The sequence below is a fragment of the Anabas testudineus genome, chromosome 4, assembly GCF_900324465.2.
Source record: "Anabas testudineus chromosome 4, fAnaTes1.2, whole genome shotgun sequence".
NCBI classification, from domain to species: domain Eukaryota; kingdom Metazoa; phylum Chordata; class Actinopteri; order Anabantiformes; family Anabantidae; genus Anabas; species Anabas testudineus.
In genome coordinates this window covers 5,374,544-5,393,874 of record NC_046613.1, presented here as the reverse complement: position 1 = coordinate 5,393,874, position 19,331 = coordinate 5,374,544, and the positions used below count along the sequence as shown (strand labels likewise).

Below are 19,331 nucleotides of genomic sequence, written 5' to 3'. Positions count from 1 at the left end.
GTTAAACTATAAATTCTAATGGAAATCTAATAATGGTTTTAACTAGCTGCAGAACTGTAAAATGTTTTTGTTAATCAACACAAATCATTGAACATCTATATGCCTTTGTCTCCTCATTATTTATGCTTGTTAAACCACTGTACTGGGGTCTACACACCTTTTCCTCAGTCGTGAGTCTTGAGTACACAGTGTACACGCATTCTTGAGAGCAAATTAAAGCTTTAATTCAGATCTACCTCTAGGGCTGAACATAATAATCTCTAATGCTAAAAAAGAGCATCTGAGGACAAAGATGGTTCATACACAACACACCCACATTCAATCCTTGTCTCCTGCTTGCACATCTGCACACACGCCAGCCCATATTTATCCTATACCTGGTATTAAGAGTGAGACAAAGCACATCTATAGTAAATGTCAGCCATGTAAGGCTGTGCTGTAAACTAAAAGCTGACAAAAAACAAATAAAAAAAAAAAGAATAAAATGAAGATTGTAGCTCCATTAAAGTCCAATTCAAACATGTGAGAACAGGTCACATGCATCGTCTGAACAGCAAACAACATAATCACAAACATTACATCTTAGACGTCCTTCATTATTTTAATGATTTGCGACATGACAGTCTTTGAAGTGTCATCGTCATGCTGCTGCTCAGTATTTTTGGTAACTTGCCTCAACTGCAGCTAAAAAAAAAATAAATCACGACAATTAAAGAATGAAATGATTACAGCTACAAATGCAGTCCATGGAAACCAAACACAATAAACACACTTAGTTGGAAAGATTTTCAAAAAATACCATCACTTTGAATCATTGGGTGACCAAGTGAGTCTCGAGGGTCTAAGCTACACAACGTTATGAACGCTCATTTATCTGGCAGTTATTTCAGTTTTCTGAACATCTTTTACAACCTGGAGAGAAGAAATATGGATGAGGTGCGTTGCTCCAGGCCAGAGCAACGCTTGATCCAGGATTAGAGACACGTCCTCATTCTGGGAGGAAACACGTTAACCCCTTCTAACCCTAAGGTTATGATACACGATACTAACGCTGCTGAACTTAACCATATACTTTACCTTGTGGAATAACAGCTGCATTTACTCCTGGGACACTTGCTACTTAACCTTGTTTCCTGATGAGAATGCCTCAAGAGAGACTAAATACTGCAAGCTTAGTGTGTCAGGGAATGATGAAAGCTGAAGCTGAAAGCTACAATATAACTTCCAAGATTTTTATTTAATCAGACCTTCACCATGCTTTGACACCGTATTAATTTCCTCTCTGTAGTATTTTTAATTCTTATTGGTGATTCCTCCAGTTGCCTTCTGGATTTAAAGAGAGGCATTCACAGGGATATTACAGTAATGGCATTACTTTTTTACTTTAGATTATAATTTCTAATTCAGTAATTACATTGCAGTCACTGCTTAGAGTGATGCTCAGCTACTTTAAGGGTCAGCTTATTCTCTGTGTTATCATGCGTGTTACTTTGAGTTGTGTCTTTGGTTTGTGCGTTCAGTGGAGAGACTGGTTGATGTGCCTGTGTGGCAGGAAAGGCAGTTATCCTAAAAGGTAGAAATGCAGCTCTAGGCAGTTCCTAATAGTTTAGGAACTGCCCTTACTTTAGTAAGGGGTAAGTCGACAATGAGGAAGTTCAGTCAAAAAGTGGCGTGTGACTCATCCAGTGTTGTTGTGAAGTGGGACACCTGGAGAACTGCGTGCAGTCACCGGGGTTAACGTCATATCACGAGAATGCCTGGAGAGAATTTCTTCATATTTGGCACAAATGTCCACTTGAACTCAAGCATAAACTCATTTGAATTTTGGTGGTCAAAGGTTAAAGGTCAAGGTTACTGTGACCTCAAGCACCATTGCTTCAAGGTATTGAGACAGAATATGACAAAAACAACTTAATATCTTTAAATGTCCACTTGAACTTAAGGATAACATTTTGATGGTCAAAGGTTAAAGGTAAAGGTCACTGTGACTTCATGTCAATCGCATTATTGTGAACACAATATGATAGTAATTTAATAAACACACTTAGTTGGAAACTCACAAATGAACTGCTTAGAATACAAGTCTGATGCAAACTGCAACTTAACTGGATGGTGCAGTGATACATCCACAATGCTTAAGTCTAGTTGTTTGTTATATACAAAGATGTGACATTCGGGTTAGGATGTTTTGAAGCAGTTTAAAGACACTATTAATGTTGCTCTGCTGGGTAACAAAAAAAAAACAAAAAAACATTCTGCCTAGTACTTGTATGTAAGTATGTAAATATTTAAATGACTTATCAAGTACCTTTACCAATGCTGCTGTTTTTACACTGTATCAGTGCATGTCTTTTACTTTACAGCTAAATAAAACCAAAACGTGCCAGCTGTTACATCAAGGTCTGCAAACCACCAGTTGCTCAGCAATATAACCACCTTAGGTTGGCATGAAAATCAGATAATGGCTGCAGCATTAATGTATGTACACTTAACATGGGGTAGCTCCTTCAGCTAACCTGAATTCTGCTTTAGCACTGACGAGGTCAAGGTATTTGTATGACTTGTACTTAACAAAATGTGCAGGAATGTTGTGAGATTTATAAGTAAAACAGAATACGATACGTAAGCTTATATTTTCATGTATGTGGCAGGCTCACAAGACAAACAGATGATACCAAACAAGGCACAGTGACACAAGGTAAACACATAAATCAAGGGGAAATTCCAGCATTGCATGTACTGTAACAATACACTACGAATGATAAAACTAAAATGACAAATGTACCCCCATGCTCCAGTGAATCTCTAAGGGGCTGAATGGTATGGGAACGAGCTTTTAACAGAGACACCGGGGGAGGAAGAAAAGAGTCCTGTTGCGAAAGAGTTGAATTACCATATCACTGAGGAGCAAATACAAAGCTCCTTGAGAGCAGCGGGGGATCCGTCATCCAGTGAAGTGCGGTGTTGAAATGTGAATATTTCTGAGCACTCAGATACCAGACGTTGGTAATAAGCAGCAGGGGAGATCACACAGTTGTTTAAACCTCACACAGCACATCTTGAATGCAGGCTTCAATGTGGATTAAAAGCAAACCTGAATTCAGAAGGATCTTTGGTCAATTCTAATAAAATTAAGACACCTCTGTAAATAAACCTTATCAACATGACTTATAAATTACACCAACCAATCTGAATAAAAACAAAACCGTCATTATATTAACTCTGGAGGATTCAGAAGCCTATGTTTCCTCGAGCCATGCAGTAGCCTAGTTTGTTCTGATTCCCGAGGAAAGACATGAGGCCCACGTAGGCCTCAATTTGGATGGGCTGATTCAGGACCAGGACGCCGTTCGCCTTCCCAGGAACTGGCTTCATGGTGTGGACTTTCTGGGCTGCATCCCAGAGCTGCTCACGAAATTTCTGGATCTGCGGACAAGAGGACATAATTAAAAGAGGGACTGTTAGAAATCAAACAGAGCAAAATGGAAACATGCTGGACAGGTTGTGAAGATTTAAATCACATGCTTCCTGTATGCCATTATTTATTTTCCAAGTTTGTTTTTCTCCCTTCAGAAAAGACAAATACAGACTACTGCCAGTTGCTGTATGAAGAGTTGTTTGCTCTCACACAGGTGCAGTACATATGTGCTAGTTGGCCGTTAGCTGTAGTCTTTGCAGTGTGTTGAAGTGCCAATTTTTGGCCCAGACAATGCAACAGTCGGCCTTCCTGGCTGATATAGATCTTTACTGTCGGCTTTGTGACTCTCTGCCCCTTTTCACATTTTGCATTTACTGATAGGCCATCTTTTCCAAACCTCTTTTTCCAGCAATGTTCTGTAATTAAAGAAATATAATACAGATATAAGATTTATTTGTGTTAACGTAAATACCTTTAGATTATATTAGAACATGTAGCGTGTCTGTAGAAGAGAGATTTTGCAGTGTGCACTACTAGTATACACTTAACAGCAAAGAGGCAGAGTTCAGGGGTCAAATTCAAATGAGCTGCACGTGTATGTATGTGTTATGATTAAACTGTCTACAATGACAATATTCTTTCTCATTCATCATTCTTGTGCAGTCATGTGTATGTGTATAAATCCAGCCTCGATCTCTCTCACCTGTCATAGTAGAGGGACTAGAAGTTATATGAAAACTGAAACATTACGCAACAAATATCTGCATGGCACTGAATGTTCATTCAGTGAGAGATTGCTTCATGATTTGGTCTTCTCATCCTGACTCGACTGTTGTAACAGCTCATCAACATCTTGGTTATGTTGAAATTCCTGCATATGTGTGGAAACTCATTGTACTTGAACTGTGCTTTTGGCTTTTAAACACAATTTTTTGTCCTAGTATTATTAAGCGGAACTAGTTTGAGTGCTGTTGTTAAGTATCTATATACAGTATATGATACCTGGACAGATGTGCCAATTCTAAGTTTTGTGACCCATCAAAACCGATTAATTACACACGCTGATATCTGACACCTAATTCCAGTTAGTCAACTCTCTGTCATGACTCATCTGACCACACGATGAGTCTCACTACACTGTTGTTTTTTCTGATAATAGTTAAGTGTCTCCAGGGCTCTGAGTAGGGTACACGCCTCCACCTGGATTATAGAAAGTAAGTCATCAAACACACATTCTGACAAATTGATGGTTAATTCACCCGAATCACGCAAAAAAAACAAAACAAATTTAGTAACAGAACAATATCATGTGCAAAGAAAGTATCTACTTCCATCCCAATGAAAGGTCTGTGGATTCTTCTGAGTAGTCAGAACAGTCTTCCTGGTAAAAATGTTAAGTTTTATTCCAATGCTACGAGCACTACAAATAAAGTCCTTTCACGTTCACTGCAGTAGGGATCTACAACGTCTGCAAATACAACCACCACTATTTTTAAATCTATACTTACTATGTCAGTGTGTTTTATGTGAATGGGCGAGGAACTTGAAACAGTGCCACACTGTTATGACTGACGGTAACTTACATCACAGAGAGCAGCAAGCGTGTCATTGATGTTCCTCACTGGATGGTAGGTGAAGGTCATGAAGGGCAAGTCAGTGGCAAAGGGGTTCCACCTGGAGGTGAATGAGGGCTCTCTCAGCCGGTCCCAGAAGACTCGAACCCCCTCCCCTTCCCTCCTAAAAACACAGCAATACAGAGGAAATGACAAAGCGTGTCCCACCGTCAGTGACGCAAATGACAGAACTTCAGTTTCTACTGATAATGCTATCAGTAACAGATCAATTACTCACTGCTTTATGAAAACAAGGACTTGTTTTTTCTTTTCCACTGAAAACCATGAACTACCAGAATGTCTGCTTTGTCTCTGACTATATGTAGATATAGCTTATCATATAAAAGATCATCAACATATCATTGAACGTCATGCCGGGTTCAGATTACAGTTGTTTAACATATAGTTATATTCAGCAACAACAGAGCAGATTTTAAACCAAGTCAACTGAGTAAAGAAAATATCCACACAACACACACACCTACGTGGAAATAATGCAATTTTTAAACTACATATTTAAATGTATTGAACTCTAAATTAACATATCTGTTTCAATGGGAACTACAGAAGCACAGACAGACTCATACTTCCCTTTAAACTATTAACTATATATTAATGTTATAACCCTAAAACCTTTCTGTCTGTCATTGTGCCATCCAGTCTATAAATGTAACTGTTTTTTCCAGTTTTCTGTAGTTGTTGCTTCCTGCTTTTAGGTACTGTACAGTATGTGTGCACACAAAAACAAAACGTGTAGCCACCTTCTATAATAAAATTTAACACCTTCACAGACCAGTGACTTGGTTTCAAGATAGTAACATAAGTTTACATTATTTCCCTAAAGGGGGACTGCCAGACCTGTTGCCTCAATGGTAATAATAAAAAAATGGCACTAATCTGCCCTCTGGGTAAATTCTTAATGTGTGGGTAATCTCGAGTTTACTGGGATTAAAGGTAATGTACAGTGGGCTCATCATATTCTCATTCTTCTGTTGTTCTTTCTTTAGTCTTTTTAAAGTAAACACTGTAGGTTTTAATGAAATTGCCCTGGGGTCCTATCTTTCCTCAGCCTAATGAAACCTCAGAAGACTGAGAGCAAACAGACCTCTGAACATTCACTGATCCCATCTTTGAAATGATGATGGTGTTGATCTACATGCTGTGAACATCTTTACAATTCTCTGCTTACTGTTTGTCCATCAAGCCTGATCTAGGGCTCTCATACCTCCAAGATACGTGGGGGTGGGGTGATATAGCATCTTTGTTTCTGCTCAAAAGGTGCAGGTTCACAGGGAGTTCAATACACACTCCTGTGCATTAGGGCAATACTACCTGGAGAATATCCTAACAATCTGAAAGGTATCATTCAACTGTGTGAGGGATCTACCAGGATAAACAGATGTTTTTAAAGTAACACCTACACAGGGTTATAAAAAGACCTTTGGCAATTTTCTTCAGATAAAAGTCAGTTGTCAGTTTACACACTTTAACATTTCAGTCTTATTACACTGTCAAACGCAGAATGGACAAACAAGTATCCAAAAGAACCGGAGATATTAGCACTTGTGTCTACTGAGGCTGGAGGTATACGACCTATGTAGCGATAAGGAGCACGATTAAAAAAAAAAAAAAAAAGTCAGCTAAGCGTGCTAGTTTCTGACACAACATCTAGATTCAAGCACACACTGTTAATTCCCCACCCAAATTCCACTGACTCAGGTGACATCATATGACGCAGTTTATCAAGCACAGCTAAAGGAACAAAAAAGGCTTCATCAAACAGTTTTCTCTTACTGCATACTCATGATGTGCAAATTGAGTAATGGATCAGTCATTTTGCTAATGTTGTGCAGACTAAACCATTTTATTCATCTAGAAAATAATAAAACTAATAAAACCAGAATAATACTGAGTTGCAGCTCTCCATATGAACACAATAAACATTAAAAACATCAATCATGGTTATACAGTCTTAGTTACAAACATCATCACTCACCAAATAAAGGCTTGTTTTATGTGTCTGAATCAACTTTGTTACCGTGTGCACTCATTCGAAATAACGATGTTTTCTGTTGGACCGATATTTGGATTTCATACTTTTAAATATTCGCGCCTCACAGATGTTGTGTGACTTCATGAACTAAAAGTGGAATCATATCGTGGCCCAGTTATATTATCATCCCTTTCTTTTTCTAGCCGGCTGATCAGGTCCTGATTAACATAGAAGGTAAACAACTACTGGATAAACCATGTTTCAAAACAGAAGCTTGAAAAACCTGCAGTGACAGGTTTGACTCCTCAGTCCGGCATAATTACAGCAAAACAAAACAAATACTGTTACAGCAGTTTAATTATCCCATAAACAATACAAAAAGAAATGTCAGGGTGAAATCAAAGGTGTGCACACTGGATAAAACATTTAGTGACTGGTGTCATTTCAATTTTCACAACATGAGCGCTTTTTTGAAGCAATAACAAAACCAGGGGGATTCTGACTTTGCATCACTCTTACATGGAGGGATAATATTACTTTATATTTTATGTTTCACTATTAGAGAATAGGGACTTTTTTCCTTCTATTAGAAGAAGCAACCAAATTAGCAGGAAAGCAAATAAAAGCCAGAGATCATAATTTCCTTAGGGAAATGCATTGTTGAGTCATTTGCACTGTATCTTATGCAACGTAAGTAGTTTCTGCTGTTTACCTTTAACACTGGCAATAAGATGTAACCCACAGATCAGTCCTTGCTGCCTGTGTAATGTCTGAACATTTGCGTTTATTTAGTGCTCAGTGCTGTGTGTTGACAGCTTTCAAGAGACAACTTGCAAAACAATTTAACACCTACAAAAAAAAAAAAAAAAGAAGAAGATTATGGCAATCGAGCAACTCGGAGCTGGAGGAATAAAAATGCAACCCTGCAACATTAGATCTATAATGTACCTGACAGTTTGCACAAAAAGGCAACAGAGAGGATAAATAAGGATATAGGCGAGCGATTTCACAATGTTCTGATTTCCTTAATGATCTCTCACCACATACCTTGTGCAACAGCATTTCCTGCCAACCAGAATTAAACACCTGAGGCTAAACAATAGTGGTGTAGCTGTTGATATGTCATGGTCTCTGGGAGGGGCTGCATCATAATGCAATCATCTAGCCCTGTTTACACAAGTACTTGCAAAATGACAATGCTGCCGCTGAATATTGTGTGCCTCCCCCAGAAGAAATGCTGTGCGGAGAGAAAAGGGGACGGAAAGGAAAAAACACGGCACAAAAGCAAAGCCCGAGTTAAAAGACTGATTATATTTCAGCAAAAGAGAGTGAGGATGGTGGGGTTACAAGTGTACACACTGGCCTTTGTGAGAGCACACAGCTATTGCCCTAGTATAAATGGGGATATAAAAAAAGCTTTGGCGAATTCCACAGGTAAGCTATCACTGGGAGAGGGACCAGCCCAAACAGGCAGAGCAGGGCTGGGCTTTCCAGCCAGAGGCCTTGGACGTCTTCACTGTGTTTATGTGGCAGAGCTGGGGTTTGGACTTTCACTGCACCTCACTTCGACACAGTCATGAAAACACAGAAACGGTGAAAGCCGGCCACCGCCGCGTTCTGCTGTGCACAAAAAAACTAAAAGAAAGGCCTCCACTGACCCGCCTGGTGGTTAGTCGACAGTGTTTATACAAAACACTCACATGCATAAGAGAAACACTGTATTTTGATCTTAAGGGAAAGTGACGAAAAGATTCCTCCCCCGGCTTTCAAGCGCTTCGGACTCAAAAGTCAACACACAAGATAAATATCAAGCCCAGCTCCAGTTGTCATGGCAAGTGTCCCACATTGTCTCAGAGCAAACAAACAAATCTGCTCTGATTGCTCAATAGAGCCTGCAGGGTTGTCAGCCATCCATACATGTATCCATCCAACCAGGTTTCATTCACCATGTGAAAGGACTGGAGGAAAGAGATGAAAAGGTTGGAGGAGTGGCAGGAAAAACAAAGGAAAAGACAAAGAACTGAGTTTTCGCACAGTTTTTCTACAACATTCCTACCTCAAAAAAAAAAAAAAAAGGAAGAAAAAAGAAGATATTTACATTATTCATGATAAAGCTGCTCATGCAACCTCTCAAGCCTAAAACAGCAGCCATGTTGCTGTCGATGTCATGATGCAAAAGCTGTGATATCATAGCTGCAGGCTGCTGGCAAAGATATTTCCACCTTGAGTCCACACGCTGGAAGCTGCTCCACAAAGTGTCTGAATTTACAACAGCACGCCCAGAACATTATAAATCTACTGCTGTTTAGTAATTTATACTGTGTGTCCTGGGAGCAGCCTATGTGCAGACGTTGCCCTTGATCTGGGTTTTGTTTTTGAGGATAAGAGTGTTTTTATTCTTTCCGGTTTCCTGGTGCAGGTAGAACTACAATATCTGCCAATAAAAGGTACTGGTTATATAAACACTTCGTTTGAAAGAGGAGGATTTATTTACTCAGAAAATCCATCTCTTCTCTCCATTTTATCTTGCAGATCTCATGTTTATGAAAGTAAAGCTGAGGTCAGATTTACTGGGAATCATTCAAGGAAGTTCCTCGTCTGTTAGCAGTCCCCAATGTCGAAATGCCTGTGAGGCCTGTTTGGGATTGTTGTTTATTTGAATCCCTATTAGTAGTTACCACAGCAACTTCTTTTTCAGGGTCCATGTTAAATATGGTATAATAAACCACATAATTGCATACAGTAAAGAAACTATCACCATTACATCATCCTAACCAAATGACAGCAAAACCAAAGATATACTGCAGCATACAAACAAATAACACAAACAACAAAAGTATAATGATGCTTTTGCACATTTGCAAACAACGTTGAAGAATTGCTACTTTGCTCATTATGATTTAAGTAGTGGAAAAAAATAAGCATTTCAGTTCTTTCTTACAGTGGCGGACTGTAACTTAATAAATACATTTAGACAAGTACTGCACTAAGAGATATTATTTATTTATAGAGGTAAGTTTTATTCAAGGAAAACTTACTAAGAATTAACCAATAGTTCAAACAGAACACTAGTTATAAAGTATTTTATGGATCAACGTATCTCTGGGTGAGGAAACATAACGTGACATTCCCAGATAGGTGTGATTACAGCATGATTGAATAGAGATAGGTTTGTTTTAAATTATAATAAGCACAGTTAATAGCAGGGGCTGTACATCAGATTTGCTGCTGGGGAACTTGAGGCATGGACTTGAAAAAGAAGCTCGCATTTCGAAAGCACAGCAATATTATTACCTGTAAAATAATATTATTACCAACAATACCTTAAAAACTGGGAAGCATCTTTTGGTTACACCTCTTCCTATCTCTGACTCTTGTTTATTTAAAGCACAGTTGTCCAATCGTAGTACTGGTTAATAGGTTGCACAGATTGATTTGTGGCAACAGAAAACATGTGGGTACCTCCTTCAAAGAGGACTGGTAGTATGTGAGCACATCCTGCTTAATCCTACAAAAATGCTTTAATCATGTTTTAGTCACACATTTTTGGATCTTCTGCAACTGTGACTACATGATGGTCTGATGAGGTGTCCTGGAGCAGAACAGCTATGCTGATCACAGCTACTGTGGACTGCCCTCTGCTGTTTAAACAAATAAGCTGCTTTGGTGTGTAGAGGTGAGCCTGAACAGACAGACTGAGAGAAGGACAATTATGTTTGAAGCAGGTCTGAAGAACTAACTCTAACTGCAGATTTTCCACTCTATGTGATTTTACTGTTACTTTTGAGTGATCTCTGTATGCAACTGATAAGGCCCACTCGGGTCAGAGTGAGGGAGAAAATCCAGCTAATAAAACAGTTTTAAGTAGTTGAAGGAGCAGGCTAAATAAAGCATGATTCCCTCTGAAGCCTTGCTGAGAAAGAAAAAAAAAAAAAAACACCTCATCAGATGAGAAAGACGAAAGCAGTGCTGAGATTTTTCCCCCACCTTCATAAATATATATACTGTATTTCTTACAACATTTACTGAAGCAACCTCTAGTGGGGCTCCCTTAAAGCTCCACACCCAACTCTTTCAGACAGGAATAAAAAAAATACATAGGTAGGCTAATTAGTTTGTCTAGACAGTTTGGAAAAGAGGCACTTAAAACACATCTTTCCCCACAGATGCTGAATATACTGTGCTTTTTCCTTCATGGACGCACCTAGAGAATGTGCAGTGAAAACACATTCATCAGGACTAAAAATACTGACACTCCCTAAACACTTTCTATTGGCATTATCACAAGTTTGGGAGGCTGATGGAGGACACATGAGGGTACAGGCGCCAAATAAATGTACTGTATGGGGAGTTAGATATTCTTTGTTGTTGTTGTCTGGGAAGACTGGAGTCAAACGTTCATGAAGGTGTTTTCAGTCAATTCAGTAAGTTAATTTCTATTATAAAATACTAATGTCCTAAGTAAGCAGCTCCCCAATGTGCAGAAAAATAAGATCCATTATGTTGTGACGCCTGCTCAAACACTAATCTCAGACTTCATGGCATTTTACAAATCAAGTGTAAGAAACAACAGCGCTGCCTCTGTTTCTGCCAAAGGTACAGTCTTTGTTGCAGCCTGAGCAGTGAGGAGGCTTTCTGTGACGCGCACAGGCAGCTGCAGAATCATTCATGAGAACTTCAGACCGATGAGGGAATGGGATGTGGCGTGTTCCTGCCTTGAACTGCCGCTACCGAGGGTGCACACTGACATCAAGTGGTCAGATGACAACCGTCAGCAGACACATCAGCTGCAGCTATCTTGACTCCTCGCACTGTTTCTCATTAGCAAGAATATAAATGTAGCAGTCAAGTGATATTACAGTGAGGAGTTAAAATGTTGATGAGAAGAAACTGAGACTTCCTTATATACGTCACATTTGGATTTTACTCTTGATGGTTTTCTGGATCCGCTTTTAGGGAGAATTACCACCCTCACCTCTTCTGAGCGTTTTAGCTTCTTTCGGCTCGTTGTTTTGGTTTCTTGCTTCACTCTCACAACTTAGTGATGTGGAAACAAAGTCTTGCGTACCGTTACAGTGGATTAATTTTCCTGTACTCACTGAACTCTTTCTGCCAAAAGTAAAACAGAATGACCTAGACGGAAAAAAAAGGAGACGCTTCCTAAGAGAGAGACAAAGAGGAGAAAGAAGGAGGGAACAGTGAAGACGAAGACAGAAAGAGGAAATGTTTGAGGCACAAGTCTTTCTTATTTGAAACCGTCTCTTTAATGATGGACTCCCGGGCGGCTTTGACAAGCATTTTATGTATAATTTAATGTAATGTGCAGAGATAAAGCCTCCAATAAAGGCTACGCTCTCTAAGCTCTTCACAGCACATTACATTTTATTCATCAAATTAGTTTTAGTTGGTTTGCTATCCCCTGAGCCGTCTTTAAAAGGTTTAGATGAAAGGACTACATTAATTTTGCCACTAATCAGTTAAGTGACAGCTCCAAGTGACAGCTATGCACTCCTTAGCCCTAAAAAAAAAAAACTCTCGGCACACTTGTATCTGTGCCGTGCCTGTTTCAGCTCCTCAGTTCCATGTGTCCCTGCTTGATCTCGGCTACCCTGCACTAGTCCTCTGCATGCACATGCCTCACCGCGCAGCCTTCGGTAGCTGCTCTCAGCTTCGTTTCACTTTTTCACCGTGCATAACCTCGCAATCTTTAAAATGTACTGAAAACATTGCATTTTGCATTTCTCATAACATCTTCAGTGTCTCTGAAAGCTAGTGCACTTTGACGAACTGCCGAAAAATGTGTCCATGCTTTTTTTTTGGGGGGGGTTGGGGGGGGGGGGCTTAAAGAGCTTAAATCTTAATTGGTGAGGGAATTTTGCTTTTGTGAAACAAATCAGAGCAGATAATTAGGGCTAATATTTGTAATTGTCCAAGCTTTTATTTATTTTTTATTAATAACTCTACTGAGAGCAATCTTTGAGTAGACTTAATGTAGACGTGTTTTGCAGGACTAATAAAGTGAGGGGACTTACTGCAGGAGGGAGTGCTTTGGGAAGGTGAAGGTGCCGTGGGAGATACGGTCCACAAAGTTCAGCGGGATCCTGTGGAATTGTTCACAGTTGAACATGACAAAGTCGTATTTGAAGACCAGGAGAGAGAATTCTGTGATGAGAACAAGTCGCTCCTTTTCATTGTTCCAGTGATCCACCCTGTAAAAAGAAACAGTCAGTGTGTTAGCCCTACAGAGACTGATGATTTATTTAATCATTTTAAATTAAATGTATTGACTCTTTGAGTTATCAACCAAATGTGCCTATGTTAAACACTGGTTTAGGTCATTTAGTCCTTTATGGATCAAGAGTCAAATTTCTGTCTGACCTAAGCATGATGCACTTTCGCCTGAACCTGACCCAACCAAACCCTCTTATGTACTGCTGAGTCCTGTTGAGTTTGGTTCCTTGCCTGGAAAGAGGAAAGCTGGAATCCATCCCAAAAAAACAAACCCCAATCTTAAACAGGTTAAACCAAACATGAACATTATCACCATCACCGTAGTTAGAAAGGATTCATTTCAGGAAAACCTCTTTTTTTAAGGGATCCACTGCCATAAAAAGGGATTTTAACATTTCTGAGAAGCACAGTGTGATGTTAGTATTCTCCAGGAGGTACGTTTAATACAAAAACATATAAAGCAAAGCTGTGGTGTAATTATGTAGTGTAAAAGCTTCACAATTTCCTACAGTGCCCTGGGCCAGGATATTACAATAAGTATGCAAACACTCTGAAGTCAAAATAATAGTCACAGGAAAATCTAATTAACAAAAACACCTTTAAAATAACAAACCAAAGTCCACTTTCTCTTGCACCCTCAAACTATCTCCGGAAAATGTCACACTCTCTCTCTTCCCCCCTCACCACTGTGCAAACACAACTAATTCACAGTGGCACAGATTCTCTTGGAGTGGCTCTGTTTCTTACGGCCTGCTGAGTCGGGTGCACGTGGCCAACTCCAAGTGAAACACTCTTGATTGCTGCTGGCAGCCGTAGGCCAAAATAGACAGTTCACTGAACAGCCAAGGCATCATGGGTAAGGTGTGGGTGAAAAGCTTTGACTGTGCTAATGAAATGAGTGAACCTTGACTGGGCACAGACGTCATGGACAGAGGTGAGGTGTTACGGAGATCCAGGATCACACTGTGGGTGGGCTGCTGGCACTCAGGCTTGACACAACAACACAACAACACAGTGCCAGTCACGGTGAAGCCTGCAGTGATGCACCTCTCTTAAACAAACCGCAGGTTCTTCATCATCATCATATTTTTACTTAGAGAAATCATCTATTAAATAGAAATAGATTAAAGGCACTCTCATATCTCTACACTAAATATAAAGCTGGAAATAAATAAATACAAATACAAAAGATTAATTGTCCAAATAAGCAAAAAAGCAGATGAACTGACATCATCCTAGTTGTTTCAAAGCCAGCGAAAACCCTCAGCAAAGCCAGATTTGAGGAATTTCTCATGCTTTCCTGACATTAGTCACCGGCATCCTTTGGGGATATTCAGCAGCAGTGCCACAGAATTACCATATAATGCACTCTTTATGTTGCAAGAAATCCTACAGCAGCTTCTGCAGCTGCGATAACTGCGGGCCAAATGTAGGACAAATGTTAATGTGTGTTGGACAGAGCTGCATAAATGGGATGTATTATTCATTCTCACATGGCCAGCCTTTTAAATGTTTCCTGAAAGCTTGCGCAGAAGTGATACAACCTGACATCTGCAAGTACACTTGGTAAATGTCCTGCAGTCGTTTCATTTTCCTCTGTGTTCGAGTCAGAGCTCTACTTCGACGCCGACTTGTTAATGTGCTAATCTTGGAAAATAAAAACACTGATTATTGAATGAAAGCTTTACTAATATGCACATCTGTGCCTGACAATGCTAAGACGTCATGGTCCTCTGCTGTAAGACAACCAGCCTCTCTCTGTATGTGTATGCCTGTCATTCCAGTCATCCAGAACATATTGTATGAGTTACATAACATATAAAATATTAAAAAAAAAAAAAACCTATTAGATGTTCTTTGTATTCTGTGATACTACAGAATCGTTATTGAATGACTCACAACATTGTGTACACTGTATCACAGTTGTAATAACAGTAACAAAATCTTAATAAATACTAAGTACATAACATTGTGAAAAGACTCAGAGAAAATAAAATGTAAAATAAATGCCAAGGGTAGAAACCACTGTTGCACGCATTATTATCATTATTGTGGAGCAACCGTTTGTGATGAATAGAACCACATGGGCTCAGTAGTACTTTGTGTCACTTAACACAGTCCACCACCACATCCAGAAATGCAACCTGAAACTCTAATATGCAAGGAGGAAGCCAAACATGAATTCTTTGCAGAAACGCAGTCAAGTTTTCTGGGCCTGAGTGGCAATGTGTTCTGTGGTCATGAATTCACCTTTCAGCACATTCATGGGAAGGAACAGATATTATGTCAACAGATATTTCAGCAGGACAATGCTAGGCCTCATTCTGCACATGCTACAGCTCCATCTTATCTCAGTTCAATCATTCAGGTCTACATCCCCTCCCGTCCACTGCGCTCAACCGGGGGAACGACGTCAGGTGGTACCAGCACCACACAGTCGACACCAAGGAAAACTGTTCAGCTCAGTGATCCCACGATGATGCAATGAGCTGCCTATCTCTGCACGCTCAGCCATCTCACTTGCAATCTTTAAAAAACTGCTGAAAACAGAACTCTTCCGTATCTTCCTCTGCACTTAAAAAAAACAAAAAACCTTTCTACTCTTTTGTTCTCACATCTCTTGAAACAGAAACACTTTTTTGATAGCACTTTGCTTTGATGTTTTTTCTCCTTGACTTAGATTTTGTTTGCTTGCCTTGTTCCCCACTTGTAAGTCGCTTTGGATAAAAGCGTCAAATGACTAAATGTAAATGTAAATGTAAATGTACAGTAGTGTGACCTCATAGACATGTATTTATGTATGGTGCATCATCAAGTTGAAAATCTGACAACAGTGACCACGAACTGTTGAGCAGCTCAAGTCTTGTATCCAGCAAAAATGGGCAAATATTCAACTCTAAGACTGCAACAATAATAAATTCAGCAGTTCCCAATGATTAAAAAGTGTAATTAAAAGAAAAGGTGATGTTAACTGCGACTGTTAACATATGTTCATAAACTAAAATACAATTATGTTGCTCAGTGAAAACACTTCACCGACAAATGAATAAAAGTAAATAAAAGGTCATTTTAGTTTTTCTTGCATTTTACATCAAGTTACATTAAATTTTTGTCTGGAATTTAGATTTGTGTATAAATGCTATTAAACCCTCTGCCTTCCTGATATAAAACCTGTCTTTGCTTCTAGCTGAAAAACTCCTCCTGATGACATCATCTGGAGGAGTTTTTCAGTACATGTCTTCCTCATACTAGAACCATACACTAGGAAGGAAGTTGAAAATCTGTGAAGTCAGGAAAGAGGTTATAAATTTTTAGTTCGCCACAACACATGAGTGAATGAACAGTTAATAAGATTTCTTGTATCCGATACAAGATTTTCACTGGGCACACATCACACTGCATGTTGACGTGAACACAGGTGTGTAACAGGATGTGGTTTCATGAACTCACTCTGCCATCAGCCAAGTGCTTTTAACGCTGCCATCCACTTCTTTATCCACCAGAGCTTCGACGTCTTTGATGGCCTGATTCAGAGTGCCAGGCTGAGGAGACAGAAATGCACGGGTGTCATTTTCTAATTTCTCACTGTGACAATGTGTGTGTACGCACAGAGCTGAGGGGTAAAAGGCTTAAGGTGCAGCTGGGACTGGTACTCCAACAAAATGTCAGCGTGTCTGCGTGTCGAACAAAATAACAATAAACAAGAACATGAAGCCTCGGCATGTGGAAAAGGCTGCAAATAAAGGAAGCTGAGCGTGCAGCTCCTGCGTATAAATCTGAGCACCTCAGATATTTGAAGACAAGAGAAAGCGTCAGGACACAACACACCACACATTCAGACTGTCTAAAGCCATAAACAACCTGGTTTTCCAATGCTGTCATTTTTTACAACATGCTATTCTATCCTTACACTCTGTTTTATTATTTCAACGCCAAGTTTGAGAACTTAACCAGATTAGGAGTTCATAGTAAGGTCTTCTGACAGTCTTATTGTAATGTGAGCCTAGAGCTGAGCAGGCCTGTCAACACGGCATGTGTGACTGACTTTCCTAAGCAATCCAATACAGCAGGCCTGCAATGAACACTAGCTGATGATATACAGTTTATTGTTGACATTGTGTCATGTAGTTGTTGACTTATCACTGTGAAAACTTTCAAGGCTGCGTTTTGACTTGACTGCATAAAAAGGTTTGAGGTATGTCTACAAAAACTGGATCTGAAATCCAGGAGCAAAATACAAAACTGGACCAGTCTCAGGCAAGGAGGGTGGTGATCTTACCACTACACTACCCGGTCAACCAGGTGTTACAGGAAGTGTACCTACCTGTCTTGCATGTTTGCTTGTTTTTGTGTTACGTGCCACACCCACCCTCTTTCTCTCTTGTCTTTCTGTCATCTCCCATAGGGTCTCCGGGGGTCTCCTGAGCCTGAGGCCTTCACCACATCTCCTTCTTCCCCTCCCACCATCCTATTGGTCTTATCCATCCACCATATGCAACTTACATTTCATTCTTTAATCAACAGCATCTCATTTGACGGTGTGGTCCTTGCTTCTACGTCAACTAAAAATGATTCTAAGGAGCACAGGATGCTGGATGTTTGTCGGTGTCAATACTAATAATAATAGTGTGATAAAGCTGTACAGTGCCCTTTACTGGAGTGGGATAATTAATTCAATCATTTGGGTTTAAGATCAAAACATTTCTGCTTCTATTAGATTGTATTTACACCGAGATACAGAACAACATAGAGCACAGTGCCTTTTTTATCTGCTGACCTAAATGTTAGGTTTGGCAACATGTGACTGACAGGTGTTTCTTGTTATCAAGGTGTGCCCTCTTAGGTTGGCTGTTAAACAATACATAGCTTCTAATGACTGCTCTGACCTTGGGTTTTACCTGAACAGATCAACATGACGACGAGAGGTGGTTGGATGGATGGATACATATACTAATCACAGACTAGTGTGTTTTAGAGCTGTTCTTTCTTTGTGATTACTGGATGATTTATTTATGTCCTGTGATTTATGTCTGAATCAGTGAATTTGCTTTGACTCTACCTTTGTAAACAGGTCCCTAAAATATATAATAAATAGAAATAATAAAGTAAAACAATGTGACCACAGCTGTTCACTAAATGAAAGAATAAACACAGGTAAGTAACCTGCCACTGACTCAGGAACACGGACTTTGTACAGGCCAACAAATCACATTACACATCATTTCAGCACACAGTGAATTCTGGTCAGGTCTTTACCCTCAACACGAAGAACCTCCTGATTTTAAACTGGTCTGGAGAGGACACTGAGACGGCAGCGCTGTGGGAGCGGGGCCCTCCGTCCGTCGCTGGCCCTTCCTCTGCGGCCTCCGCCTCCTTTCGGGCCGCGTCGCCCTGCGCTGCCCGCTTCTCTGCGGGCTGAGCGTCCTCCGAGCCGGCGGAGCCGCCGCTGAGTGCAGGCTGCCCTCCGGGAGCTGCTCCCCCCTCAACTTCTGCCATGACGGGACTTCACACCAGCTCTGGAGGAGGATGAACAGCAGAGGTGCAGCTGATCATTAAGGGACATGCGGTCGAGAGACGCCAACTTGTGTCGGCACTTAGTGAGTCGGGAGGACTCAACGAGCTGTCAATCTTTCCCTCCAGAGGGAATGGAAACCCAAGTTTACACAGTAAAACTTTTCGGAAGAACATTTTAAAGTGTCATAACGAGGTTTAACTTACCACCAACGATCGAGGTCGCAGCACTCAGTCCGAGCCAGAGACAGCAGGTGCACGACTTCCTTGTTCCGTCTCGAACATGTTTGTTCAGAGGGCGTCAGCTGCTGCAGGTCTGCAGCTCAACACACCACACAAGCTGTGCTGTGCACTGATGTGACTGACACCGGCACAAACCACAAACCTGCACACTTGTTCAGATTACATTTACATTACTAGAGCACTGCCTAAATTAATCGATATATGGATATTTCTAATCCGTGTGTGCTCACTGTCTTTTCTTTATCTTTTATTTGTATATGAGAACCCAAATGTTCCAAGGTGCATGACAAAAGTTAGGGTTACACTTGAAGATCTGGTTTTT

The 19,331-nt window shown here is 40.2% G+C and overlaps 1 protein-coding gene across 1 annotated transcript; it reads right to left on the bottom strand.

Annotated features, from left to right (window-relative positions):
* Positions 1 to 1,211: 1,211 nt before the first annotated feature.
* On the bottom strand, positions 1,212 to 19,090 carry tprg1 (tumor protein p63 regulated 1). Its single transcript, XM_026345641.1, has 6 exons — positions 18,974 to 19,090; positions 18,512 to 18,771; positions 16,706 to 16,797; positions 13,057 to 13,233; positions 5,002 to 5,155; positions 1,212 to 3,426 (listed from the first exon to the last, which is right to left on the bottom strand). Exons 2-6 carry the CDS (start codon positions 18,749 to 18,751, stop codon positions 3,232 to 3,234), a joined length of 858 nt encoding a protein of 285 aa, XP_026201426.1. The 5' UTR covers positions 18,752 to 18,771; positions 18,974 to 19,090; the 3' UTR covers positions 1,212 to 3,231.
* Positions 19,091 to 19,331: the final 241 nt, after the last annotated feature.

Bases quoted from the DNA above. Each gene is read 5' to 3' on its own strand.
- tprg1 (XM_026345641.1), bottom strand. From the start codon at position 18,751: ATGGCAGAAGTTGAGGGGGGAGCAGCTCCCGGAGGGCAGCCTGCACTC. The intron at 13,234-16,705 runs GTGAGTTCATGA...TTCTTTTTACAG, and splicing joins AGCACTTGGCTGATGGCAGA to GGTGGATCACTGGAACAATG. The intron at 5,156-13,056 runs GTAAGTCCCCTC...CTGTGTTTTTAG, and splicing joins CCAAAGCACTCCCTCCTGCA to GAGGGAAGGGGAGGGGGTTC.